General features: G+C 35.1%; 1 protein-coding gene across 3 annotated transcripts in view; it reads left to right on the top strand.

Annotated features, from left to right (window-relative positions):
- Nucleotides 1–27,837, top strand: part of FBXW7 (F-box and WD repeat domain containing 7) — a 227,545-nt gene that overhangs the window by 128,322 nt on the left and 71,386 nt on the right. For 2 of the 3 annotated variants that reach the window (XM_053901190.1, XM_019441270.2), the window contains 2 exons: nucleotides 4,979–5,028; nucleotides 5,674–6,255. In XM_053901190.1, coding sequence (XP_053757165.1) covers nucleotides 5,743–6,255 — 513 coding nt within the window. In that variant the 5' untranslated portion in view covers nucleotides 4,979–5,028; nucleotides 5,674–5,742. The remainder of the gene's footprint in view (nucleotides 1–4,978; nucleotides 5,029–5,673; nucleotides 6,256–27,837) is intronic. The other variant, XM_019441269.2, reaches the window with a different exon arrangement.

A 27,837-nucleotide genomic window follows, 5' to 3' on the forward strand; every position in this document is an offset into this window, starting at 1 on the left:
GAATATCTATTAGAGCTTTCAGTTTCTTTGATCATTTATCCTTTGTTATATATCCAGAAGCAATAATTGGTAATGCTGTGGCTTCTTCATCGGTATCTCAAAATACTGTGTGAATCTTGCATTGCAAGCACAGCTCTGTCTAAAGGATTGAGATAAAGTAGGTACAATTCATGCTCATTATTTGCAGATCTGTATTTGCAAATTTGCTTATGCACTACAGTTTATTTTTGACACCAAAAAGCAATATTCATGATGTTTTCACAGTCATTTGTGGACTCGAGCGTGCACAGGGTGGCAAAAAAATCACTTGGCATGCACATTCCTTTCTGAGGTCAAACAAAGTGACTCTCTGCCTTCTTGTTTCAGCTCTCATACTGTAAACAAGTGTCCTTTTTATGGTTTATTTAGTGAAATATTTTTCATTAAAAGCTTTTCACTGGTAATTTGCCATTTAAAATGGTCTCCAGGCATAGTGGTGAGGTGCTGTCTAGTGTCGTGATGTGCCTTATGGAGAGCATAAGACAAGCTTTGTTCAGGCATGAATTTATAGTATTGCTGACTGTGAGTTCAGTGTTAATGAATCAACAATGTGTATTCAGTACATGTCTTTATATAGAAACATACATATGAAAAGATTATATATTGATCAGTTGGCCAAAATGTTTGTGACCAAGGCTTGTAGGAACTTAACTCTGTGTTTCCTCTAGGAGCAGTGGCTCAGTATTTGTGGTAACTTTATAGAACACAATTACTGCGAATGATGAGAATGGACTGTGTTTAATTAAAGGTGATTTATAGAGATTTTAGGTATCTGAAATATTTCATAATTACCTCTTTAAACCATTGTTTCAGGTTTGTTTAAATACATACACACATGCAGAGTTATTTATAATGTAAAATCTGATTTTTTCATGGGTTCTGGTTGGGTTAAAGGTCAGCGATTAACTCGTAAAGAAACATTTCCAACATTATTCTCTAGAAAATTAAAATGTGCCTGAAGCATATTGAGTGTTCAGCAAGTATTTGTTTTAGAATAATAATCTTTGAGCACTGTAGTGATTCTGGTTTTGGAAAAGAAGGCTGAGTATCAGTGTTAGAGAATAATACTCTTAGGATTTTATCATCTATAGTTAATGCAGACTGAGGCACATAAAAGAAAACTCAGTTGAATGTCTCTTTCTGGTCCCTACTTTGCTTGAAGCTAGCTGGAAGCTAGCAATCTTGAGAAATTTACTTAAATCTCTTCCAGCTTCAGTTGCTTTGTCTGTGAAGTGAGGAACATTTTCAATTTAAAATTTCTATGGTTTTCTTGACTTTGAATCATTTCCATTCTTCTCATGCCCAATTGTCAAGGAAATTGTGTAATTTAATGTCAAAGTATATTAGCCATCAGACTTTATTTTCCTTACTTCCAAGTTTGGTCTCACTAGTTATTGATAAAAACGTAAGTTATGTATTTGATATATCTTGACATTATATATTTCTGGTAAAAAGAAATAAAAGAGCATTTCTGGATTTTACACTGACTTTTTAGGATACAGGATTCTGTTTGTTGATGTTTGTGTTTCTTACAAGTTCTAATTCTACAGAATTAGAGTTTTAAAAGTGAAAGTGTGCATTTTTTGTTAATATTTTATTAGCTTTTCCTATATGGCAGTTTTAAGTTTTAGGTCAACTTTGTTTTCTTTTTCTTAATGTGGGGTTTTATAAACTACTTTTTAAAAGATCCCCCCCCCCCATAGGTATTAATCGATTCTGATCTTATTGGATAAATATTTATTATTTTAATTAGGTCATTAGCTTCTTTAATAGATTATTATTAGAACTAATTTCCTAAAAACACTGGATTTTTTTGTTTAATTTTGTGTTTATGAATACCAATAGAAGATGAAATTTTCATTCCTATTTTCCATTCCCAAACTGGGTCAGAGAAATCCAGTCTAATATATATACTACTTGGACAAATTTTTATGTAAGTCTGTCAGTTAGATATTTGTAGCCTTTTCAAATATTCTGGGATTCCTCTAATCTGACTTTTAGCTGTGTCATTGCATATTTTATATTGGCTGTGCTTTAAATCTGATTCTTTTACTTGGATTTACCATTTTTGACCAGGTCTGTTTGTAAGAATCTGTATTATTTTGAAAGCTATCTCTATGCCATGGTTGTAAATATGAGTCAGTTAACTTTATTGGCTTAAATTAAGACACTTTATTCTCTGTTCTTCCCAATGTAACACTAAAGTTACAGAATGATAGTGATTTGAATTTTTGTTTTCATAATTGGCAACAGAAGTGTTCACCAGTGACAGTACTAGTACTATTTTAGAAATACCAGTCATACACTTTCTATTTGTTGATAGGCTGACTGCTTACCAACCGTCTCCTCCCTACTTCTCACATATTCTTTATGATTAGCTTTATGACCTTTGTTCTTTCACCTTTTGCACTTTATGAATTGCTTTCAATATGGCATTTAACCTGTTTCAGTCTCTTAAAAATTTGCCTGTTAGGTTGGACACGCAAAGGGCAGTTGGTTGGGGTTTGCATTATCCCAAGGTACTGACCCTGTTATCGTGCTGTTCTGTGCATAAACATCCAAGTGAAAAATGTTCTGTTAATGTTAGGAGAGCTGACTTTAGATACAGTTATGAAAGCAAGATTTTGATTGTTTGAAGGAAACCTATGAATAGTAGATTTACCTTATATACATTGGGATACTATATATATTCATTTGTGTAGGTCAGTGTTTTTCAGCATGTTATTTTTAACCTGCCTCTCTCTAATGTTTTCATAGTTTGTCTTCTACATATACTAGCCAATAAGACTTTGATGACCTTTATTTTCTGTAGTTTTTTTAATTTTAATTTTTTGTAGAAAACAACAGATATATTATTTAATGTGCTTTTCCTAAGACCTACTTTCCACCTCAAATAGAAATTTTGTTGTTGTTCTTGTCTGAGTTGTAAATACGAACGACTTGACTTTTTAAAGCCATATTTAGTATGTATTACATCATAGCTTATTGATTATATTTGATCATCGAAATCTCATGCACCTAGGAAAGTTTCCTTCTCTCTCCCTGAAGGACTATTTCATACTTCTTTCTTCAAATTTCTAACACTCTTCTCCCAAGATCACTCTGATGATGATGACAATGATGACGTTGCTTCCTACTTTAGAAAGAAGAAGGAAAACAGTTGAAGGAATGAGTAGAGAATTTCCAAAGACTTCTACCTCTGTAAAAACCCACCTATTTCCAGCTGTTTCCACATTGAAAAATATGGTAAAAAGAAATAAATTTAAAGTACCTGTGATACCACACTTCTTTTCTATCTTTTGCCATAAAGTTTCCATTTTTTTTTTTAACTAAAACTAGTCCTCCATTTTTGAATTCTTTCTCATCATCCCCCCCTTTTTTTAAAAAAAATTTTTTTTTTTTTTTTAACATTTATTTGAGACAGAGAGAGACAGAGCATGAACGGGGGAGGGTCAGAGAGAGGGAGACACAGAATCTGAAACAGGCTCCAGGCACAGAGCCCGACGCGGGGCTCGAACTCACGGACCGCGAGATCATGACCTGAGCCGAAGTCCGCCGCTCAACCGACTGAGCCACCCAGGCGCCCCTCTCATCATCCCCTTTTAATTAATTAAGAAGAACACCACATTTTGTACCAGATCACTCTTGTTAATATACAGATACACTACACTGCTAGGTCTCCAGTCTTGAAGAATAAAAAATTTTCTTTTAATTCTGTTTTCCCTACCAGTTACCACTCCCTTTTGTTTGTTATTTTTTGCAGCAAATTCCTAACTTGTTTGTACCTACCATCTCTGTTCTCTTTTCCTACTCTCTTAAATCTACTTTAATCAGATTTCAACTAACAAAACTCCTATTACTAGTGACTTCCATGTTACTGAATCCAATGGTCAATTCTTTCTGTTCATCCTACTTGATCTATCATCAACAGTTGTCATTTTATACTTTGTCCTTCAGGGTATACTTTCTTCACCTGAATATTTCGAAGATACCACCCATTCCCAGTCCTCCTTGTTAGTTACCTTTGTTGGTTAGTCTTCTTCTCTTTGAATGTTGGAGTGTCTCATAGCTCAGTCGTTGGAACTCTTCTCTTTCTATACTTACACTTCTAGTTGTAATTAGAATTAAAGAATTTTCCTCCCACACTAAAGCTTATTTATTAGCAAGTGTAGATTATAGAAAGTAAAATGAAATATTGCTATTTTAAAGCTATCTTTCAGACTTTCAAACCCCATTTCAAAACTTGCAGTGAGAACTGAGGCACTTTGGGAGATTTACCATCTAGTGGCAAGGGTTCGAAAAGTAGATAAGGCTGTTTTAATAAAGACCATTGTGATATAATGTAGTTATTCTTAGGGCATGATAGAAGATGTATGTTGTATTTGTTTTATCTCATAAACCTATAAAGATATTTTTAAAAGGAGTTTTATATGAACTTGGGCAGTGTATTGGCATTATTTTATATGACCTCAAACACGTCCATATAGGTATCTGCAAAGGGTGAAATTTAGGAATGACCATTATGAAAAGATTCTATATCAGATCAAATTTTAGTGTCAGTCTATAAAACTTTTATAAAAGCAAATGTGTCTGATATATAGCATTTGAAAATGCAGTTAAAAAATAAGTTTTAGGTGCTTACAATACCACCGCCCAAAAGCAGTTTGTATTTTGAAATCTTGTATTTATGCAGTTTAAAAATGTTGTGATCATGTAATTTCCCTTAGCATAATATAAACATAATATAAACATCCATGCCCTCAAATCTTTAAAAATGAACATGGTGTTTAGGAATTGCACTATATGTATCCCATCTCATGGATTCCTTTTCTTGAACGTTTGGGTTTTGATTATTTTTATTTACATTTATTTTTATTTTTTGCTTTTGTGGATAAAGCTGCAGTGAGCATCCTTTGCATAATTTTTTTTTCTGTTTTAGGATTACTTCCTTAGGATAGATTGCCAGAAGTGGAGTTACTGGGTCAGAGGGTATGAACTTATGAACTTTTTTTCCTTTTTTAAAAAAATAAAAGTAAAACTTTTTGTTTATTTACTGTCCATTCAATTTATATTCATTGTGAACGATGAAAATCATAATGAATTATACTTGGTGCCTGTTGGAAAACTATGTCTTAAGGCAAGGTTCTATGATCAGAGAAGTTTGGGAAATTCCTAAGGTAAGAAGGCCTTTTTATCTTGGTTTACCTCAACATTTCCTGAACTTAACTGAGCATTGAATTTTTTTTTTTTTTTTATGATGTACTTCATAACATCTTCTGGAAGCTTTACAAAAGATATCATTTATGAACTGATTTAGAATTGAAAATGATTTTATTGGTTAAATTATGTTTTGGTCAAAGCAACTAAATTATCAGGCTTCATTCTAAAATTGTTTTTTAAAAGATTAAAATAAAGCTGTCACTATGTGATTTTTGTGTCTGTCTTTATAAAGTGTCGTAATTTCTACATTTTAAACTTTATTGATTTCTAAAGAACATCTTAATGTCTCCATGGCATCAGATACTTTATAATCTTTAATGAAATTTGGAATATAGACCTAGGACATAAAAGTGGAAGATAATATAGATTGAACAAACCTTTTTCTCCCCCCCCCCCCTCCATTTTTCCCTACAGAATGTGAAATCCTTTGCATCTTCTGATAGTCTAGCCAAGGTCCAAGAAGTAGCAAGCTGGCTTTTGGAAATGAATCAGGAACTGCTCTCTGTGGGCAGCAAAAGACGACGAACTGGAGGCTCTCTGAGAGGTAACCCTTCCTCAAGCCAGGCAGATGAGGAGCAGATGAACCGCGTGGTAGAGGAGGAACAGCACCAGCAGCAGCAGCAGCAGCTCCGACAACAAGAGGAGGAGCACACCGCAAGGAATGGTGAAGTCATCCGAGCAGAACCTAGGCTTGGAGACCAGAACGACTCCCAGCAAGGACGGTTGGAAGAAAACAACAATCGATTCATTTCGGTAGATGAGGACTCCTCAGGAAATCAGGAAGAACAAGAAGAAGACGGAGAACATGCTGGTGAGCAAGATGAGGAGGATGAAGAGGAAGAGGAAATGGACCAGGAGAGTGATGATTTTGATCAGTCTGATGACAGTAGCAGGGAAGATGAACATACACATAGTAACAGTGTCACAAACTCCACTAGTATCGTGGACCTGCCTATTCACCAACTCTCCTCCCCGTTCTATACAAAGACAACAAAAGTGAGTATATTTAGTTCACTGTTCCCCTGAGACGTTTACCTATCCACATTCATTGTAATGAAACTGTCCTCACACTCTTTGTTATTACCACAAAATTCATCATCAGATGTGTAGTAATAAAATGAACTAATTTTTGTTTTACAGAAAGTATTAGAAACAGAAGTACTGATAATGGCACAATCTTATTACAAACGAAGGGAAGGGTAATTGATCCTATTACTATGAAAAATCATTAATATCAAATTTTACCATAAATTTTATCCCTAGGACGGGTGTTAGTAGTTTGTGTGCAGCAGAGAGTGTTGCAGTGAAACACGATTTGTGTAAATCAAATCGTAAAGAAACTTTTCTTATTTACAAAATGCAGCTGCTGGGGTGGGCTGTGTATTCACAGGTGTCACTCCAAGGCACAAGTTATTGTCAAGTTTCTGCCACCACTTCCCTTATCTGCAGTTTTTGTTTTCCTTCCCATTCCTAGAAGACAGCTCTGTTGTATGTGCCTTCTTATCTCATTCAGCTAGTGGTAGCCCATGGAGTTAGCCATAGTCTTGTTTCAAAAGGTAGGCAGACTTCTGTCTAAACCAGAGAAATCTTATCAACTCTGGGACTTGTTGATTAATCTAGTGCTAGAACAACATTTCCATTGGATGCAGTCCTTTGTGGCTATGCCAGAAATTAAGGACTGAAGTATACTAGTCAGTCATACTGTCTGTCATCTTTGCTACTAGATAGGCAGGGAGGTCCTGAAACATTGAAGTCCGACTGAGATGGAAGGAGGAAGTGATTGGGCAGTTGCAGTAAATTTGGAATTGCCGGTGCTTGTTTGGGATGGCATGTGGACTTCTTTCCTCAAAATACTCCTGGCTACTCCTTAAAATTGTGGTTATGACAAAGGGTGGGGATTGTAGAAGAAAAGAAGCAGCATTATTTCTCTCACTCCCCAATCTTTCTGTTGTAGTCTCTCCCCTCCCCTCCCAATCGAATATAGTCCAAATGAAATGATATAGTGCCTGGGCTTTACCTCAAAATAATACTGAAGGGGAGAAAAGGAGACAGTATAGATTGGTCATGAGTTGCTGATTGTTGAGGCCAGGTTACAGAGATTAGGGTGGGGGTGGCTCATGAGTATTCTTCTGTGTGGTTTTCAAAGTATGTTTAAAATATTCTATAATCGAAACATTTGTAAGTTGTAAGGAATATGAACACACATACACACTAACCCTAGAAAATGATAAAGTTGTAAATAGGAGTTTTCTTTACATACTTGGTCTTGTTGACTAGCTCCTAAGTCAAGTAAGTGCTGACTTCTCCTCCTCATTGAATTTTATTTTCTTTGTATTTTGGTGCTGTTGAAATTACAGGAAATTCAATAAGACGTCAGGTACTTTTTGCTGGACTTAGAATTTAATCAATATTTTAGGCAGTGTTGCTATCTATGGTCTAAATTTAAAGAGGAGAGAAAGTGAAAAGAATTATATTCAGAATGAATGAGTTATGTAACACAACTTTTGCGCCCCCCCCCCCCCAACCAGGCTTCTACGCTCATAAATCTTTATGTTTGCATGCTGTTTGGTTCTTTATTTATCATTTGAAAATTAGATAAAAATCATGACTGTCCATGTAGAATAGACTTATAAGTTAAACAGTTCTTTGGTATGGAATATTTTCATTCAAATGATAGCTTACTTACTTTACAGACATTAAAATGAATAATGTCCATAGTAGTCTATCCTCTTGTTCTTATTTGCTTATTTTTAAATTTTATAGTGAATCAGTGATTTAGCCCATAAAAAATATACAAACAGATGTAACATCGTCTCCCTTAATGTAACTTGACCTGGAATAAAATGTCTCAGGAACTAGGTTTAATACTTGAATTGCTGTATCATTTTTGCTTAAGGCTGTGAAACTTTAAACTCCTTCTAAAACATGTTTATCCCTAATTTACCTAGCCTGTCTACAAGTTTAGATTTTATTTAGTTGGTTTGAGAAGGGGCTGACTTCAGTAGTGATTTATATCCATTCTGCCATCTCTGTCTCAAGGTGTTGAAGTGCTTTGAATCTCTACCCCTAATAGCTACAGCCTGCTTTGTTGGTAAGGCTAAGACCTTTTACAGTGCAGTCCACCCAGCTTCTGTCCCCCAGATCTCTTGATCTCTCCCCCTCAAGGTTACTACATTAAAAGAGGGGGTTTCTACCTCTCTTCTTCCTGAGGATTCAAGTGGAAGAATGGGGCTTAATATTTTACTGCATTATCTTGTTTAAGAAAGAAGTTTAATTGAAACTAAGCATTGTTGAACAATGCAAAGCTATCAGTGAGTTCTGCTATATTTTAAAGACAAGAAAGCCAGCTAGACAAAACATATAGTTTTCCAAAAGGAGAAGTCATTAGATTGTTCTGTAGGAAAACTACCAGTACACAGGTTTGACAGATGTTTTATCTTTTTTTTTCCCTTCAAGATGAAACTGTAAACAGAACTTTTAGGTGTATTTTATGTAGTTATATCGTTACCTCCTTAAAAACAAAGTAACAATTTTAAGGCAGTTTTTTCCTAGTGTCTCTCAGGTCATGAAATGCAAGATATTGTGCAGTCCACACAAGGCCACAGGAGTGGACTGAGTACTAGCAACTACAGGGATAGATGTGTATATGTGCATGAGTGTCTGTATGTATGTGTGTGTGTGTCTGTATAGGTATGCTGTGTACATACTTTTGATATGTTGTTTATTTTGAGGTCATTTTCCTTCACAAATATGGCAAGAAGAATATAAACTATTTGACTGCCAAGGCAGCAATGCCCTTCTGCAATGAGGTATTTTGAGCTTCATTTGGCCCATTTTCCTTTTTTCTATTCTTGAAACTCTTCTTTAGGATCATTCCCAGAGTGCTTTATTTTCTCACCAATACTTTACAGATGTCACCTGTTACTTCATTGCTTAAGAAGAAAATGTCGGTCACTCATGTATATAATAAATCTTAATATAGTAAATAAGGAAACGCTCTCATTATTTCAAATGTAGAACTGTAGATTGCGAGTAACTTGTTTTGTGAGTGTTCCGCAAGACCAGCGAACATTTCTAATACATTTTAACTTGATAAACGAGCAATGTCTTGCAATACGAGTACCATGCGATGCCAAATGTCACATGATCACAGCTCGCTTTGATATACTTCCTAGTCCTTTGATTACAAGCATGTTTCCAGAATGAATTATGCTCCCAAACCAAGGTTTTACCGTATTTTTATTTTAGAGCAGCTTTAAATTTTGATCATTCTAAACATAAAACACTTCAACAGATTTTACCCTTGGCCACAGTTTCTTTTAAGTCTTCTTAAACTGTGACTTTTAAGAAGAGTAGTGGTAAAAGAATCATTAAAAAAAAAACCCCTTTTAATGTTAATACGGGATTAGCCTTTTACTTTACAGTTTTATCCAACATATCTTTCACGTGTTTTTTTTTTTGGGGGGGGGGTGCAGTTTCTTAAATATACCCTGGAGCCAGCTATACTTACTTATTCAATCATTCCTGAACATGCTGTATATGCAAATATATTAATGAGAAAATCCACTTTTGGTCTTTCCTTGCCTTGGTCTTTTCTTTGAAAACATACTGAAACTATCAAAACTCTTAGGGCAGTCTTTTTTTCCCCCAGTCACCAAAGATTTGTTCATATGGGAACCTACGTAATAATGTACATTAGAAATTTCAGAGCATCTTAATGTTAAAAGTCAAGTGTAAGGGCAGTCAAGAATTGGTATTTATTAAGCCCGTATACTGTTTGCAAGTTCCTGTGATAGATAAGTAAGTAGAAGTTACAGAGAGACCAAAAATGACCAGAGATTTTAATCCAGATCTGCCTAATTTAACAAAACAAAACAAAACAAACAAACAAACAAAAAAACCCCACACCTTTCTTTCCATGTGCTATGCTGCCCCTTATGGTAGAATTTGGAAAATATTGCTACACAAGATTTTCAGCAGAACTACAAGTCTATTCAGGTTCTAGACTCTGGAGCGGGATAACTTTCTAATACAGTGTCGCATTTGAAATCATTAGGGCTCAGTTAAGTGGTTTTCCGTGTGGTATTTAACAAAAATTATTGAAGATATAAAGGTTCAAGGCTAAAATTGTAACAAGAAGAAATGACAGTGAAATTTGAGATTGGAAAACAGGTATCACTTTTCCAGAGTACACCAAACATGTTTTTAAGCAAGAGTTCTGTGCTATTTCTGTAAATTTGACTAGTCTGCCTATAAATTCTAAAGTCAACTTGCTTCCTCAGATAGGAATGCTCATCTTTTCAGTTTTAACTCCCTCTGTACAGCCTTATATTAAAAAAAAAAAATCTTGGCGTGCCAGGGTGGCTCAATCTGTTAAGTGTCTGACACTTGGTTTTCACTCAGGTCATTATCTTATGGTTGTGAGATTGAGGCCTCATTGAGCTTGTGCTGGGCGTGGAGCCTACTTCAGATTCTCTTTTTCCTTCCTTTGCCCCTCCCCTGCTTGTGTGTGTGTGTGTGGGGGGGGGGGGGGGGCGGGCGGATCTTGTTTTCTAGAGAGATGCCCAGCCCATACATAAAACTCTTTTTACATGTTTAATGCAGAGTAGCAACTCATTTTCCACTAAAATGAAAAGCAAATGAGGTTACCATTAGACCAAGTCTTTTGTATTCTCCTGATGTTTTCATGAACAAAACCATGCTTGAGCACCAGTTTCTGCTTCTTCCATGCCTGTCTTGTTGTCTTCCATCTGTTGTCACATAATTTTGTTCCTTAACCTCAAATTAGTTTATTTTTTCCCATCCTGACTGTTAGATTTCTCCTAGTAACTAAACAGCTTTTTTATCCTTTTTGCCTCAAATAAGAAATAAATATCTATTAAAATTGACAAAAGTCTAAGGCTTTTTCTTGTTTCTAGATTCTAAACAGTAGAGAAATTGGGCACAATGATCACTAGCCAATTAGGGGATCAGAATGACAGTTTTGTTTCTAGTCTTCCATTCTCCAACCACTCTTTTGAACAAGAGCTCCTGAGAAACTTTGTAGGACAATGTGACTAACATCTGAAATCTAACAGGCTGTAAATTCTATTCTGTTGAATGTAGAGTTCTAGAGAGTGATGTCTGCTTCAGGAAGTCCCTAGCCTTCCTTGTCTTGTTCTTGTTAAGACAAAGAACTTAAATTCAAATTCTGTTAGGTGTAAATACATCCAGAGAGCAACAAGAGCTATGTAAGGCACTCATCTTGAATAACATCCACTAGTAAACATAGCCCAGTGAATAGAGCCTTGCTTCCCACCTTTGTGAAGGAGGATACCATAGAAATATTCACTTTGCCCAGTTTAACCCAATTTTAAACACATGGATTTGGGGCTCCTGGGTGGCTCAGGCAGCTAAGCGTCCAACTCTTGATTTCAGCTCAGGTCATGATGTCATGGTTTGTGGGTTCGGGCCCTGCATCGGGCTGTGCGCTGACATTGCAGAGCCTTCTTGGGATTCTCTCTCTCCCTCTCTCTCTGCTCCTTTCTCACTTGTGCATGCATTCTCCCTGTCTCCTGTCTCTCTCAAAAAACGTTAAAATTTTTTTTTTAAAACTTTAGAAAAAAACCACGTGGATTCACTCATGTGGAATTTAAGAAATAAAACAAACAAGCAAAGGCAAAAAAGAGAGGCAAACCAAGAAACAGACTCTTAACGACAGAGAAAAAACTGGTGGTTACCAGAGGGGAGGTGGGTGGGGGGATGGGGAAAATAGGTGATGGGGATTAAGGAATGCACTTGTGATGAGCACTGGGTGTTGTATTGAAGTGTTGAATCATTAAATTGTACACCTGAAAATATTACACTGTATGTTAACTAACTGGAATTTAAATACAAACTTTAAAAAATAAACATGTGGAGAGGATAGTGGAAGTGGAGGGAAGGGGACACCCTGGAAAAGATGGGTTTTCCCTTAAAATGGTAGAGTGAAAGTAACTTTTCAGATTTGAACTTGAATTCTGATTTTGCCACCTATTATATAACAATGATCTCATGGACTGTTTCTTTATCTGTAAAATAAGACTATAATACCTACTTCTCAGGGTTTTTATAAGGATTAAGTAAAAAATATATTTATATAAAGCAAGTAAGTACTGTAGTGCCTGGGACACTCAGGTGTCAGTTGACAAATGAAGGCTTGTGACCTTATTTCTGTTTATCTGTCTCCTATCCCTCACCCTTAATCTCACAAATACACTTCATTCCCCACAAAGGAAATAAGTCTTGTGTTTTTTTTTAATGACCTTTAGAGTTCAGTCATCATATCACCCTCTAGTGGAAAAAAATATAAATAAATAGATAAATACTTGAAAGAGTATAGTTGTGGATTGGGAACAAACTGTAATAAGCTGAGCGCATCTCTGATAAAAATGTGACATATATTTCTAAGGCAATGCTATTCACAGATCTTCCCAGTTGATAGGTATATGCAATTTCCTTTAATTAGAATTTGTCAGGTTTCTCTAAACTTCATTCTTTTAAAACATGTTTATTTATTTTTAAGGTTTATTTATTTTTTGAGAGAGACCAGAGACAAAAAACCAACATTTTTGTTGGTGATGGGGAAGATGGTATGAAGAGGATAAAGGAGTGTATATCATCATGGGTTCTGTTTTCACTTTGCTGCATAACTCCAAAATTATGTCTTGAGCGCTCCTCATTCACCCAAGCCTCAGTCCTGCATTTCCAGTTGTCTCTTGGGCATTGTCATCTGAGTGATCCACTGAATGCTAAAATTACTATTTCTTCATACCAATTTTTAATTTTCCTCCTCAGATTTTCTGGTCTCTGTTAGTATCCTGATTTTCTTCTGGTCCTTTGGTGGAAAAATGGTTTGACTTTTTCTTATCTTCTAAACCTATAGGCCCACTGAAGAGTTTAACAGACTTGAATACTTGGTCTTCCTTTTACTTACCCCCAGGTGCTTGTAAGATCCAAATTGGACAGTCTGTGTTTAAAAATGTTAGCAGCATCTTTGCTTATGTTTCTGTTTCTTTGCTTAGGCTACAGTGTGATGTGCTTGACAATGAGCTAGCAGTATGAATGATTGGATGAATTTTTAAAAAAATGGATTTTTATCTCTGTATGGATTAGTAACCTCAATATAAATATCTGGTGACCGATTTCCCACTAATGAAGCCAAATCCATAATTGGACATTTGAAGTCTTTCACAATCATACTGTAGTGTCTTTCTACCTGATTTCATTTCCATGGATCCACTTGCTTTTAATGATCCCTGTTTCTCTCTAGCTGGCCAGATCCTTCAAACCCAGGTCTGATTCCATCTCCATTTTTATATCTTCTTAGAATTAGAAAAGTCATTGAACTACTTTTTGATTCTTTACATTACACAGTTCATTTGGTATTGCCTTATGACTTTTGGGTAAGTTTTGTCTTGAGTTGACAGTTCCTACTTTTTTTTTTTTTTTTTTGAACAGTAGAAATTTGATATATTTGTCTCTAGTGCTAATTTAGGTTGAGAGTTACAATTCACAAATTGTAATGTGAACAATTCTCATTTCACCTCTTAAGATGTACCCAGGCTAGACTATAAATTATAAATAAGCATGGCATTTAAATTTTGATTAAAACTCAAATATGCAATATAAAGATAGTTACATTGAAGAATGTTACAATACAATTAGCCATTCTAGGGTAAGACTCTCCTGAGAAGTTGAAATTCCAGTTTAAGAACCATATTGCTAAGATGCAGAAATTAATTGAAGGCAACTTCTATAACCATTAGCAATCATCTCTTTGAAGAAAATTTAACAACAGGAAAATACTTAAAAATATAATGTTTGCTGAAAATACGGAACTCAAAACTGTGTATACATTATGATCCTACTTATGAAAGAAACATACATTAAACCTGTATATGCATGGGAAAAGATCAGGAAGAAACCACATGTTAGGAATTCCCTCTGAATATGGTTATTTCTATTGTATATTATATACTTTTCAGAATTTCCCAAGCTTGCTACAACAAGCATATATTACTATGATTTATTAAGAAATAAACTGTATCTCCTGGAAACTAGTTCATATTTTACTTAGTCCTTTGAATAACTTCCATAATAATGCTCCAATAGAAGATTGAACAGAAAGGACCCCTCATACAGAAGGGCATTATATAATGATCTCTTCATAAAAATGCAACTGAATATACTGGAAAGCAATGAACTCTAAGAGTTCTTTGTGTAACCAATTCTTCGTATCTCTGGAACTCAGGTACCACCCTGGCAATTTTCTAAGGTCAACTTCCCACATTATTACAAGAGTAACAGTTAGTATAATAGTACCTTTTTTTAATTTTCAAGACATTTATTTGTTTATTTATTCAAAATGTTTATTTTTGAGAGAGAGCATGAGTGAGGGAGGGGTAGAGACAGAGAGGGGGACAGAGGATCTGAAGCGGGCTCTGTCCTGACAGCAGCCAGTCTGTGTGGGGCTCAAACTCCTGGACTGTGAGATTATGACCTGAGCTGCAGTCAGACGCTCAACTGACTGAGCCACCCAGGTGCCCCAGGACATTTATTTAATACGTAGTTTCTTTAGAGAGTTACTTAGAATAGCCTTGACAGCAGTTTTGGCTGTCCATGAAACGTGAATATCATTTAAAAATCTTTTTATAGGCAATTTCTGAGTCTTTTAAAACATATTTCTAAAGTGCTCTACCGGGAAGTCACCAGTGCTTTCCCTCCCCTCTGCTATTCCCAACCCCGTTTCTTCAAACTAAGTAATGTATTTAAACTGCTTAGGTTTTTCCTCCTAATTTTAAGCCTCCTGAGATAATGTCTGAATGAGAGGGGACCTTTGAGGTTGCCAAGTCCAAACTTGTGCCTTTGGCTTTAGCAATAGACTTGGGCTTCAGAATGAAGTCATCACAAAGAAAAACTACAGTGTGAAGTAATATATTTTTAGACAGTTCTACATGATGACATCTATTACTCTTCTTTGGTCCTTGTTCTTCCATCTAGAGCAGTGACGGCCCTTCTTCTAGAAGACTGGCTGTCATATTTATCCATAATCTTTTCTCCAGATTGAATCCCTTCAGTGAGTTTTCCAAGGTCACCCTCCTTGTTGCTCTTCTCTGGACAGGTTACTCTTGAAGTGTTATGTCCCATAGTCAACGTGGTGCTGCTGACATGTAGTAGAGCCTGACTATTACTGTTCCTGTTCTGAACCTCATCAATATAGTGAAATAGCATTGATAATGATATTAATAGTGATAATAAACCATTTATTGAATACCACTTACTCTGTGTTAGGACATTGTGGTACATTCTTTCCTTATAGAATCTCATCCTGTTACGTAAGTTCTAATTTTTATCCCCATATCAGAGATGAGAAAGAAGAGGTAAAGTAATTCATCATTGGCCAGTCAGCTGATTAATAGTAGTGGAGCTAGGATTTGAACCCAGGTATCATTCTGGGTCCAGATTGCAATTTGTTAAAATTTGAAAATTCAGTGAAACTGTAATTTTAGGAGGAGGTGGACTGTTGACTAACCCATAAAGCTACCACCCTAACATTTGTTTTCATGCCACCAAAAGTTACCCCAACTTAATCTGTGCTCCCATGGTATATTTAGTATGACTCATATCACATTGTATTAAAATTGTTTTGCTGCCTCCCTGTTATTCAAGCCCTTTGACTTATTTATCTTGCCTAATAATATTTGTCAGGTATAAGATGCCCCATTACCTAATAACTTGTCAGTAAATAGTGAATAAAGTTACATATTACTTAAAAGTCCTTGACTACATGGATACATATTTTGCATAAACAGTGATCAGTGTATATGCCGTTTTGTATTCCTGCTTTTAGCAACATTTATGTGCAGGTTTTTATGTAGACATAAGTTTTCAACTCCTTTGGATAAATACCAACAAGCATGGTTGATAGATCATATGGTAAGAGTATGTTTAATTTTGTGAGAAACTGCCAAACTGTCTTTCAGAGTGGCTGTACCATTTTGCTCTTCCACCAGCAATGAATGAGAGTTGCTATTGCCAGCTTTTGTTGTCAGTCTTTTGGATTGTGGCCATTCTAATAGGTGTGTCATGATATCTTATTGTAGTTTTAATTTGAAATTTTGTAAAGCATGATGTTCAACATCTTTTCATATGTTTATTTGCCATCTTCTTTGAGGTGTCTTTTTAGATCTTTTTTTGCCCATTTTTTAATTGAGTTGTTCATTTTCTTATTGTTGAGTTTTAAGAGTTCTTCATATATTTTGTTCAGCAGGCCTCTATCATATTGTCTCTTGCAAATTTTTGTCCCAGTCAGTGGCTTGTGTTCTCATTCTCTAGTCATTGTCTTTCACAGAGCAGAAGTTTTTAATTTTAAGGAAGTCCAGGTAATCAATGATTTCTTTCATAGACTGTGCATCTGGTGTTGTATCTAAAAGTCATCATCATACCCCCCCAGGGCCATCTACATTTTCTTCTATGTTATCGTTTAGGAGTTTTCTAGTATGTGTTGTGTATTTAGGTCTATGATCCATTTTCAGTTGATATGTGCACGTGCATGGCCAGTTGTTACGGCACCAGTTGTTGAACAGTCTTCGCCCCATTGTATTATCTTTGCTTCTTTGTCAAAGATTAGTTGAATATATTTATGTAAGTCTGTTTCTGGGCTATTTTGTTCCTTTTTGTTTGTTTGTTTCTTGTATCCACAAGATTTTTTCTGGGTAACCTGTGGGAGTCATCACTGGATAGCTCCTCTCTGTTGAATCCCAACCCTCGAGTGTATAGTTTGGGCCGGTAACGTTAGGCAGACTTCTGTGCTGGAAAGAATAGGAGGTAAGAAGAGCTGTCTGTCTGCTCTCTCTCATTTACTAGGCATAGTCCTTGGGCTCATCCACCAACCTCCTTGAGCCTCAGTTTCTTCACCATTAAACAGGAATAGGGTAGCTGCCCTTACTGCAAAAGTGTTGTATGGAGTTTAAATGAGACGATAAATGTGAAATGCTTTGCAAATTTTATTTATTTATTTATTTTAACATTTTTAAAGTTTATTTATTTATTTTGAGAGAGAGTGCGCCAGCAGGGGAAGGGCAGAGAGAGAGAGAGACAGAGAGAGAAGGAACAGTGTGGAGCCTGATGTGGGGCTTAAACTCACAAACCATGAGGTCATGACCTGAGCCGAAGTCATGATTGGGATGCTTAACTGACTGAGTCACCCAGGTGCCCCTGCTTTGCAAATTTGAAAAAGCCGTACAGACATAGGAGATGATCATTTTTATTGTCCTCTTTATTTCTACGTTAGGTGACATGACCACAAACAAGGCAGGGATATATCCAGTGTTGCTCTTCGTTTATTTTTTCTTATTCATTTACTTTTAGGGTTTCTTTTTTTCCAGTCAAGATATGCATCTTTGCCCTTGTGATCAGTGAGGGATTCCTTCCAACACGATAAGAGGTGAACGTAAGTGCAGACAAGCTCATTATTGCAAGTTTCAAGATCTACTTACAGTGGAACAATACTTGTGCATTATCAAGAAAGCAAGTTTGGAAAGGAAATGACATTTTCCTTTTTGATTTGTCCTCTTACCAATACAACACTGTCTTGATTATTGTAGCTTTATAGTAAGTCTTGAAGTTGGGTAGTATCAATCTTCTTTGTTCTTCTCAGCCCTTCTCGGTCTTTTGCCTCTCCACATAAACTTTCGAATCTGCTTGTTAATATCAATAAAATAACTTGCTGGGATTTTGATTGGGATTGCATTGAATCTGTAGATCAAGTTGGGAGGAACTGGCAACTTGACAATATTTACTCTTCCTATCCAAGAACATGGACTGTCTCTTTACGTAGTTAACTCTTTTTTAATATCTTTTATTAGAATTTTGTAGTTTCCCTCATCAGATCTTATACATATTTTATTAGATATACTTAAGTATTTATTTTGGGGGGTGCTAATGTAAAAGGTAATGTGTTTTTAATTTCAGATTTGCCTGTTCATTGCTGTTACAGGAAAATGATGGGCTTCTGTGTATTTACTTTGTATCCTGCATTCTTGCTGTAATTGCTTATTAGTTCCAAGAGTTTCTTTCTTGATTCTTTCTGATTTTTGACATAGGTGATACTCTCATTTATGAATAAAGGCAATTTTATTCTTCCTTCCTAATCTGCAAATCCTTTATTTCCTTTTCTTGTCTTAACTGCTTAATTAACTAGGACTTCTAGTATGATGTTGAAAAGTAGTAGAGAGTGGGGTGCCTGGGAGGCTCAGTCAGTTAAGCATCTGACTCTTGGTTTTAGCTCACGTCATGATCTCACAGTTCAGGGTTTGAGTCCCACTTCAGGCTCTGCACTGACAGCAGGGAGCCTGCTTGGGATTCTCTCTCTCCCTCTCTCTCTGCCCCTTCCCTGCTCGCATGCACACACATGCTCTCTCTCACTCTCTTTCTCTCAAGATAAATTAATAAACTTAAAAAAAAAATTGATTTAAAAAAAAGAGACGGAGAAGTAGTAGTCCTTGTCTCATTCCTGATCTTAGTGGGAAAGTTTCTTACCATTAAGTGTGGTATTAGTTGTCAGGTTTTTCAGATGTTTATCAGGTTGGTGAATTTTTCCTCAATTCCTAGTTTGGTAAGAGCCTTTGTATCTTTTATTCTTTTAAAGGTAATTATTATATGTATAATATATACAAAATTCAAAAACCTTCTTATTTCCTTCATCTTGTTTCTACCCTACTCTCTACCTGAGAAGTGGAGGTTTATTTGATATTTCTGAGCATAGAGGAATTTGGGTTACTTTGATATCTTTGCTTAAGCTTTTTCCTCATCTTTTAAATGTCTTCTGTCCTCATCAAGATCCATTCAGAGCTCACCTTCTTTAGGAATATTTCATAGAAATCTGAGCAAAATTCTGGATCTCCATTAGCTCTTTGTTTTTAACTTATATTGTGGTAATTATAGTCACTTTTTTCCTAAAATTTATGTGTATTTAGATTGTTGACAGACCTGATTCTCTGAGATTCTCTGTGTCTTAAAGGACCTTGTACTCTGCATACAGAAAATGCTTAAAAAACTTGAACTTTCAGAAAACAAAATCTTTATGTATTTTGACAAACACTGTCCAATTTAATCCTGTTCCACTTAATGTAAACATTTACACGTTTTTGAACCTGAGGATAAAACTTTAAATTTGTCCCTTTTAGATTTTCTAATTTGTAATTTTCCATTGTGCCTCCATTCTCACTCAGTTTCCATTTCACTCCTTCTTAATGAAGGATTATTTCATCACCAAGATTATTTTATCAAGATTCTGTCTTCTAGCATTTTCTATGTTCCTCCCAGTTCTGTAGTTCTCAATGCATATGTATCCACATCCAAATAATTAAATCAGTGATATTTTCAGTGAGGAAATGAAAGCTAGGTTGAGACCTTAAAGGCTAGGTAGGAATTAGTGTTGTGGGAGGCTATAAAGAAATGAAAATAAGGAATCATAACTTTGAATAGTGGCGGAAGTTTTAGAAATAAGTATAGAGCCTTTCTAGGTGACTCTTTGAATATATTCCAGATGTCTGTGTGGGTTTATATTGGGCAAATTTATTTAAATTTTCTTTGTTTACAATTTGTTTCTTAATGGTTTGCCAATAGCTAATGGGTACTTTAAAAGATTGTTTACAGAGTTTCCATGGCATAGGCAACTTACCTTCCCTTGACATTTAGAGGACTGATCTTGGTGCCAAGTACAGGAACTTCACAATATCTTCCTATAGTTTCTAAAGTTTTAACTTGGAAATATTATTTGCTTAATGTTACATGAAGTGAATGAGATAGCAGAGAGTTTAATTTAGATTTTGTTCATATACCAGTCACCCCCTCCCCATCTTTTCCTCCCCAAAACTTCAGTATGTAAAAACAATATTTAAAAAAATAAGGCAACATAAATTTTAAAAATATTTACAAATCTATAATAAACTTGGGTCCATTTTGAAATTAGTGTTTCACCAACTTTAATTTAGACAGTAGTTATTGATTACTAAGCCTTTTATCAGTGATTACAATCTTAAGAATCTTATTAACAAGATTCTTTTCTGCTTATAAGTCTTCTTTTTAGTTTGACTCTTATCCTAGAATCTCAATCCTTCTTTGACCTCTCTTCTGGGGAACAGTTTTCATGTATTTCCTTGCTTTGTTTGCTATATTGAATCTCGTATCTATAAATTATGATAAAGAGAAAAGCCAGGTTGGATGAATTATAGAAGTAGAACACAGAGAAAAAGTATGGTTAGAGAATATAAATTAGCTGTGTTTTAAATACCTAATTTGTAGTCATGATACTATTATTTTTGTTTCTTCTTTGAAAATGGCCTTAAATTCAGTGCTGTTTAGTTTTAACTGAGAAATGCTGTTTGTTTGTTTGTTTGTTTTTTCTATTTAGCATTGGGATTTTTTAATGGGAAAATGTTTAAAAGCATTTCAGAATTCTTTTAGTGAACACTCTAAATGTGGATAGTAGTTTCAAAGAAGGCACAGGCAACTAAAGCCACAAGAGGTACAACTTAGGTTTTTGTGGAAGTCATACATGAGTATATTTAAACATATTTAGTAAATCAGGGAAAGTTTACTATGAAATATCATATAAGAATTAAGAATTCATCTGTTTCTTCATTGAACACTAGAGGGCCATATAGTACCTTATTGTTATTGATTGAGCTGCTTTTAACGTATTTAAATATATTTAGTAATTGCTTGTCTCTCTTCTACTTTGTGTCCTAGTACACTGTTTCTTGCTCAGAATTTGAAAATAATATTTAGAGTGGTTATGTGCATTGATATGTGAGATACCTAGAATTGTCCTTTTTTATTTTTAACCAGGCACTGTATATCTTTATCTGGCTGTTTTTAAACAGCAATAACAACAAAAAGTGAAGAAAGTAAACGTTGGGATAAGTGTACATATGTGCATAAACTTTGCTTTGAGAATATAAGAATGTTTTTAAGAAATTTCTCAAGTAGCTGCACATAAATGCAATAAAACCCAAAAGTCTTGTCATTGTTAACTGCTCTGGGCTTCCTCAACATACATGTGAGGAAAGAATGATCCCTCCAAGCGATCTACTCCAAATTTCCTCTTATGTGAGCATTGAGGTAATTTTGCATGGTGTAATCACCTCAGCATCCTGAACTAAAAAAGAATATTTGAACAGATGATTGTTCTTCCTCATTTTCTTTTGGTTGCTTGGGGTGAGAAAATGAAAACTGTAATCCACAAGGTCCAAATATATCTGATGAATGAGTGTGGAGAAAGTCATGATTGAGCCAGTAAGATTACTCAGGCTCTTAGGAACTGCTGCTGGGTGTGTGTATGTGTCAGGACCCACGTGCACGCTACTGTGCATGTGTGTCTTCCCAAAAACGTGTGAATATTCAGTTTAAAAAACCCATAAACATTGTACAGGCTCCAGAAACTGGCTTTGAGTTACATTTAACCTATAGACTACAACTGATCTTTTTCGTCTCTCTTTTTTTTTTTAATTGAAGTATAATTGACATATTGATCTTTGATACCTTATAAAGAAGTTCAACATCTCAAGTAGAGCCTTGGTTAAATTTTTATTTCTCCCCCTAAATATACTTTAAAGAAATAATGACAAGTTATTATTTATTGTGCTTATCAGTTGTCATTTTAATTTTTATATTATGTTTTCAGAGGAGAAAATAAGGACATTTTCTCTTTAGCTACTATTTTTACTTTTTGTAAAGAAAGATTTGGTAGAACTCAATGAAACACATTGTTTACAGGTAGAGGGGAGCATGTAAGAGGATTCATGTGACAGAAGGGGCAATAATACATTCAAAGACTTAACCTTATCTTTTGAGTTTCTCTCCCTTAGATATGTTAATTTTAATATCTTAAATCGTTATCTCAAATTAGTACTATAATGAAGTGATAAATTGTAGTCTTGAGTTCTGACTTTTCCTGAGGAGATAGTCCTGTTGAATACTGATGACCTTCTATTCAATTTAAAATCATTGCTTTGTAAATGTATTCTTTAACTGGTAAAGTTATATTTTCTTTGTGTTTGTGGTATTTTTTGTCAGTCTAGTTTTCTCAAAACGTTTATTGCTGTCTTTTTGACAGACATGAGCTTAAGTGGTTAAACACTGAGCTTGAATTCTGATCTTTTTGTTCAGGTGATGAAATTAGCTATTCATAGTATAATCTACTTGGTGAATGTTCTGTGGTCCAGAGTATAAAACAAGTAAAAAGAAGAGATCAGTATCTGGTTATGGTGAGAGACACTTGAATGGCTTCTTCCTTGAGGAGAGATATTAGATGCTATTGATGAAGACATTAAAGTATTTATTATCTTTTCAGCATGTATCTGGAGAAAACATTGCCTTATTAGTTAAAATTGAGTTCAGGTTAGCAATATGACTGCACCGAAAGAACTGCTATTTTTCTTCTAAGATGTGCCACAAGTTTATATTAACTTTTGTGGGAATGGGAGGGAAAAATGTGTGGAATTTAACATTACTATACTAAATACCTGCATCCACTGTAAGGGCATTTCGTTTCTAAAAGGTTAATGCAAGAGGGGCAAGTGCAGAATTGAATGTGTGTGGTGTTTTACAAAGGTAAAAGATCACTTTGATTCCTTCAAAAGGCAGAAGGTTTGGGAAAATCAGGTTAGTATGAGTAGTAGAAACATTTCTAGAATCTCATTCACCTGTATTGTAAGTAGTTTCCATCAGTGATTCCTCGATCATACTGAAATGATTTTCAACCAGAGAACTTTCTTAAGCTCACTTCCCTATATCACAGTTTATAGGAGACACAAACTCAAGAGATCATCAGGGTCAGAAAAGTAATTTAAGTTAATTTAATTGACTAAACATAAGACCCAGAGAGCCAGAGCATTTCTGAAGGGGGTTAGTGTGAAAATTGGAATCCTAATATTGCCTTATTTTTCAATTTTTGAAAAGTCACTGGAATTCTGGAATTGTTAAGTTTTTTATAAGTTGGTGTTTTTCACCAGGTCCAAGTTTTTCAAAAGCATTTCTTAGGCTGGTTTGACCTATGGACCACCAATTTTTCACTAGACATGATACGAGGGAAAAGAGTGTGCTGTTCATCACTCATTGCATAATTAAAATAATTTGCATCAGTGTAGATCCATTAAGAGCATGAGGTTGTTTGGAGTAAAAGTACAGCATTTACATAGCCCATTAAGTGCCTTAATCAGTGACTTGAGGACTTTTTTCTTTATGAATTTAATGTACTAGTTTTAGGTGTTAAACTGCCAAATAAATTGGCCTCATTTCAAAGAAATGTGTATCCTAATTTCCACAGGTAATTTGAGATGGCCTATGTGTAGGAGAAACACATAGAATAAAATGATCAAATGTACATGAAAATTAGTACCAGGTAAAATACTGGAGTAGATTATGAAGACCAAGCCAGGAGAAAAGATGAGGAAAGAATTATGATGAAATGGAGTAAGGTTGGCCACTCATAAGGGCCTGTACCAGTATTCTTCAAGGTGTGACCTTATACTAGATGTGTCAGAAACATCTGGAGTGCTTACTAACGATGCAAGTTGCTGGGTTACATTTCAGAACTACTTAACCAAATCGCTTGGGTTGGGATGTGCATTTTTAATAAACTCCCATGATTCTAATACAGATTAAAGTTGGCAAAATACTGGCCGATAACCTTGTCTCTCTGTTTCCTTGTGATTAAAATGAAGAGGAGGATATGCTGGTCCTCTCTAAGAAAGAGAAAACAAGTCAGTCTCTCTCTCTCTCTCTCTCTCTCTCTCTCTCTCTCTCTCTCACGCACACACACACACATGTAACCCCTTTTCCTAATATATAAAAGGAATTTCTCACATGGGGCTTCATGAGTGATTCAATAGACTGTGCCCTCAATAACATATCTATAACAAATACAAATGCTTATGAATAGCAGTAAACAGAGGCTGTGATCTCTGTAGTCACACTGTGAAGTTTTCAATTATTAGCTCTGTAACTTCGTGGCAATTTGACCTTGGGCAAACTGTTAACTTCTCTTGTAGAGTTATCTTAAGGATGATAGTAGCATCATCAGTAATACAGTGTTGAGAGGATTCAATGAGACAGTATACATAAAGTACTTAGAACAGTGGCTGGTAGATAGTAAGTCCTTAATGAGTATTAGGTATTATATTTCATAAGATTTATTATTGTCAGGTTACACGATCATACTAAAACTGACTTAACTAACTACTTCAGGCTAGATAACATGCTATGCAGAGTATTTTTATTTCCAAAGATACTTATCTCTTAGATACATTGAAACTATTCCACTGATTTTTGCCTAAATTATTGTGACTTTTAGCATTGAGTCCAGCTGTTTGATATTTATAAATTTTGCCCCTGCTAACCATGAAGCACTTTTGCTCTCTAACAGATTTTTTTTTCTCCTTCTAATTGGTTGTTAATGTTAACCCTAGAAGGAATTTGAAAGAGAACCTGAAAGTAAATTTTGGTGGTATTGGGGCTTTGGGTCCTCATGTGAAAATGTTCAGAAGAGGTGGAAATGCTAGTTCTATTCTATAATGATATGTGGGTGTTCTTGAACTGAATAGCTGGAACTAGAATAAATGCAAAAGAAGATTCTCTTTGGTACTTCTATAGAAATCCTATAATTAATTACTGCTTAATACTACAGAAATACCTAAATTTCTCGCAGTTAAGAGATGATTATAAACAAATGACAGCAGTCATTATGAATGGAAGAATAGTTTTCAGTCAGGTTGAAATTATTTCTATTTCGGATGCATTCTAGAGAGCACATTTTGTAAAATGTTGGTATAGCTACTAGCTGCATCTGATACAGAATGCTAACTTGATTCCTCCTAGTAGTAAGAATCCTTGGTAGCATCTTGCATGTAAACTTTAACTTCCAATTATATAAAAAGTAAATAGAAGAATGATGATTGTTTTTATAGATCACCAGGGCTAAAAATAGTGTATAAGATTATTATTGTTTGGTTGTTTGTTTTTTTTAAGCAAAGGATTTACTTTGTTCAAATGTACCATGTCCTGCTGTTCATTTGGTCTTTACCGATGCTGTTATTGAAAGTAGCTTCTCTGCTCTAGAAATCACAATTGCTTTTAGAAGCAGCTTGACTTTCAAAGTGAAAATGCTTTAATTTTCTGTTTTTGGTTGGTCTTAAGTGGAAATTTCTGGTTATTGAGATCAGATGCAAATAAGGAATGAAGTATGAAGAAAGTACTTGTGAATTTGTAAAATAAGTTATTCATTTGCTTAGTTCCAGATGTTGGTTTTATATGTCTACATTATAAATTTCGTTTTCAAGAATGAATTGTTTGTACTTTGCCAATATGCTGCCATCTGTCTTAGGGTCTAATGAGTGAAAACTTTAAATATGCTGAAGTGCATCCATAATGTTTATCACTTTCAGTTTCAGTTTTCAGGTTTATTTTGTAATACTCATTCACTCTGTTAACTGGTTCATAGAAGAGATTAAAATTTTAAGAGAATTCTTGTATATCATTTAGCTATCAATAATCTTATATTTAGTTTTTGTGTTTTTTCACTCCAGAACAGAGCAGAGATTGCAAATTGCTTATATAGTATTTTTTTAACACACTCAAATTTGTTGCCAATAATTGAAAATCTGGAGAGTTCACATAAAAATATTGATTTTTTTATTTTGCAGATGTGTAGTATCTGGCTTTACTAAGCTCATGTGTATACATAACAACTATCATTTGCAATTTTAAATGGGCTTTCCAGGTCTTAAACCTGACCTGTTTCCTTCATTTTGCTGCCTGCTCCTCTAGTCATTTGAGTTTGGTTTGAATAAAGACAAGCATGATTTTAGGAAATCCAAAAATAAGTTGAGTTTTCCTTTATTTGTCACATATCAAATTCTTTTGGATATACATTCATACCAGGGCAATGTGTAACAGTTTGTCAAGTTTATTATTAAAATAGCCAGAGACTTGCTTAACACCTCATTTTGAATTGGGTATCATCAAGGTGAGAATTTGTCACCAAAACTTTTGCCACCCTCCAAATACCCAAATTTTCATCCTGGATCCCCTGTTATCCTTTCCATTCTCACTTAGTTTTGAAGTTAACACTCTACTATGATAATATTTATCATATTACAACAGTAAACCAGTGTTCATGGTGCTCCTTGTATTATTGTAAGATGTTTCAGTTATCTGTTGTCACTTAACCAGTCATTACAAAGCTTTATAGATTATAACAAACAACAACTCATTTACTATTTTTCATTGTTCTTTTAGGTTATGAATTTGGGAGGGGCTCACTTGGGCATTGCTAATTCAGGGTTTCATTCAGATGGTGTCTACAGGGGAAATAAGAGTTTAGAACAGCTGGGGGCTGGCCAAGAATCTTTTTCTTGGGACACTTGGGTGGCTTAGCCAGTTAAGCATCCAACTTTGGCTCAGGTCATGATCTCATGGCTCGTGAGTTCGAGTCAGGCTCTATGCTGACAGCTCAGAGCCTGGAGCCTGCTTCGGATTCTGTGTCTCCCTCTTTCTCTGCCCCTCCCCTGCTCGTGCTCTGTCTCTCTGTCTCTCTGTCAAATAAATAAATAGACGTTTAAAAAATTAAAAAATAAAAAGGAATCTTTTTGTCTTCATATAGTCTCAGGACTTCTACATGTGTGGTCTTTTTACCTGGGCTATTTTAAGTTTCTTCACAGCATGGTGGCCTCAGGGCAATTAGGCTACTTAAAACAGGGCTACCATGTGAGTATCTCAGTAAGTAAGGTGGAAGCTGAATCTCTTAAGACTTATACTAGAAAGTCACATAATGTAACTTACACATTTTCTTTTGTTTGAAATAAACTTCACTTGTCAGTGGAATGCGTGTCAGAGTACATTGTAAGAAGAGCATGTAAGATGGGGGATATTGCAATGACCATCTTTGAAAAATACAGTCTGCTATAGGGGGATCATAATATCTTTGCTTTTATAACTGTTTCTTTTTTTCTTTTCATTTGGACTTCATAAAATTCAGGCTCATTAAAGCAGATTCCATATATAATATATGTGTCTTACACAATACTTTATTTCAGTTATGTAGAGCTCTGTTATCTGGCAAACTTACATACCTGAAACATATACAGTAAAACTTTGGATTGCAAGTAACTTGTTCTGTGAGTGTTCCACAAGATGAACAAACCTTTCTAATAAATTTTAACTTGATAAATGAGTGATGTCTTGCAATATGAGTAGTATGTGACGCCAAGCATCACATGATCACAGCTGAGCCAATGGTTCTTGAAATTCACTTTGATATATGGGTGCTTTGGATTACAAGCATGTTTCCAGAATGAGTTATGCTCACAAACCAAGGTTTCCTGGATCGTAAAAAGTAAAACTCCAAACAGCCCAATTATAAAGTACACAAGTAAGTTAGGCTTAACATTCTATAGAATGGAATATGCTTTAAAAAGAATTTTTTTTTTTAGTATTTATTTTTGACAAAGACAGAGTGCAAGTGGGGGAGGGGCAGAGAGACAGAATCCAAAGCAG

Source organism: Panthera pardus, unplaced genomic scaffold, assembly GCF_024362965.1.
Source record: "Panthera pardus isolate Hobbes unplaced genomic scaffold, ASM2436296v1 HiC_scaffold_13, whole genome shotgun sequence".
NCBI lineage: Eukaryota > Metazoa > Chordata > Mammalia > Carnivora > Felidae > Panthera > Panthera pardus.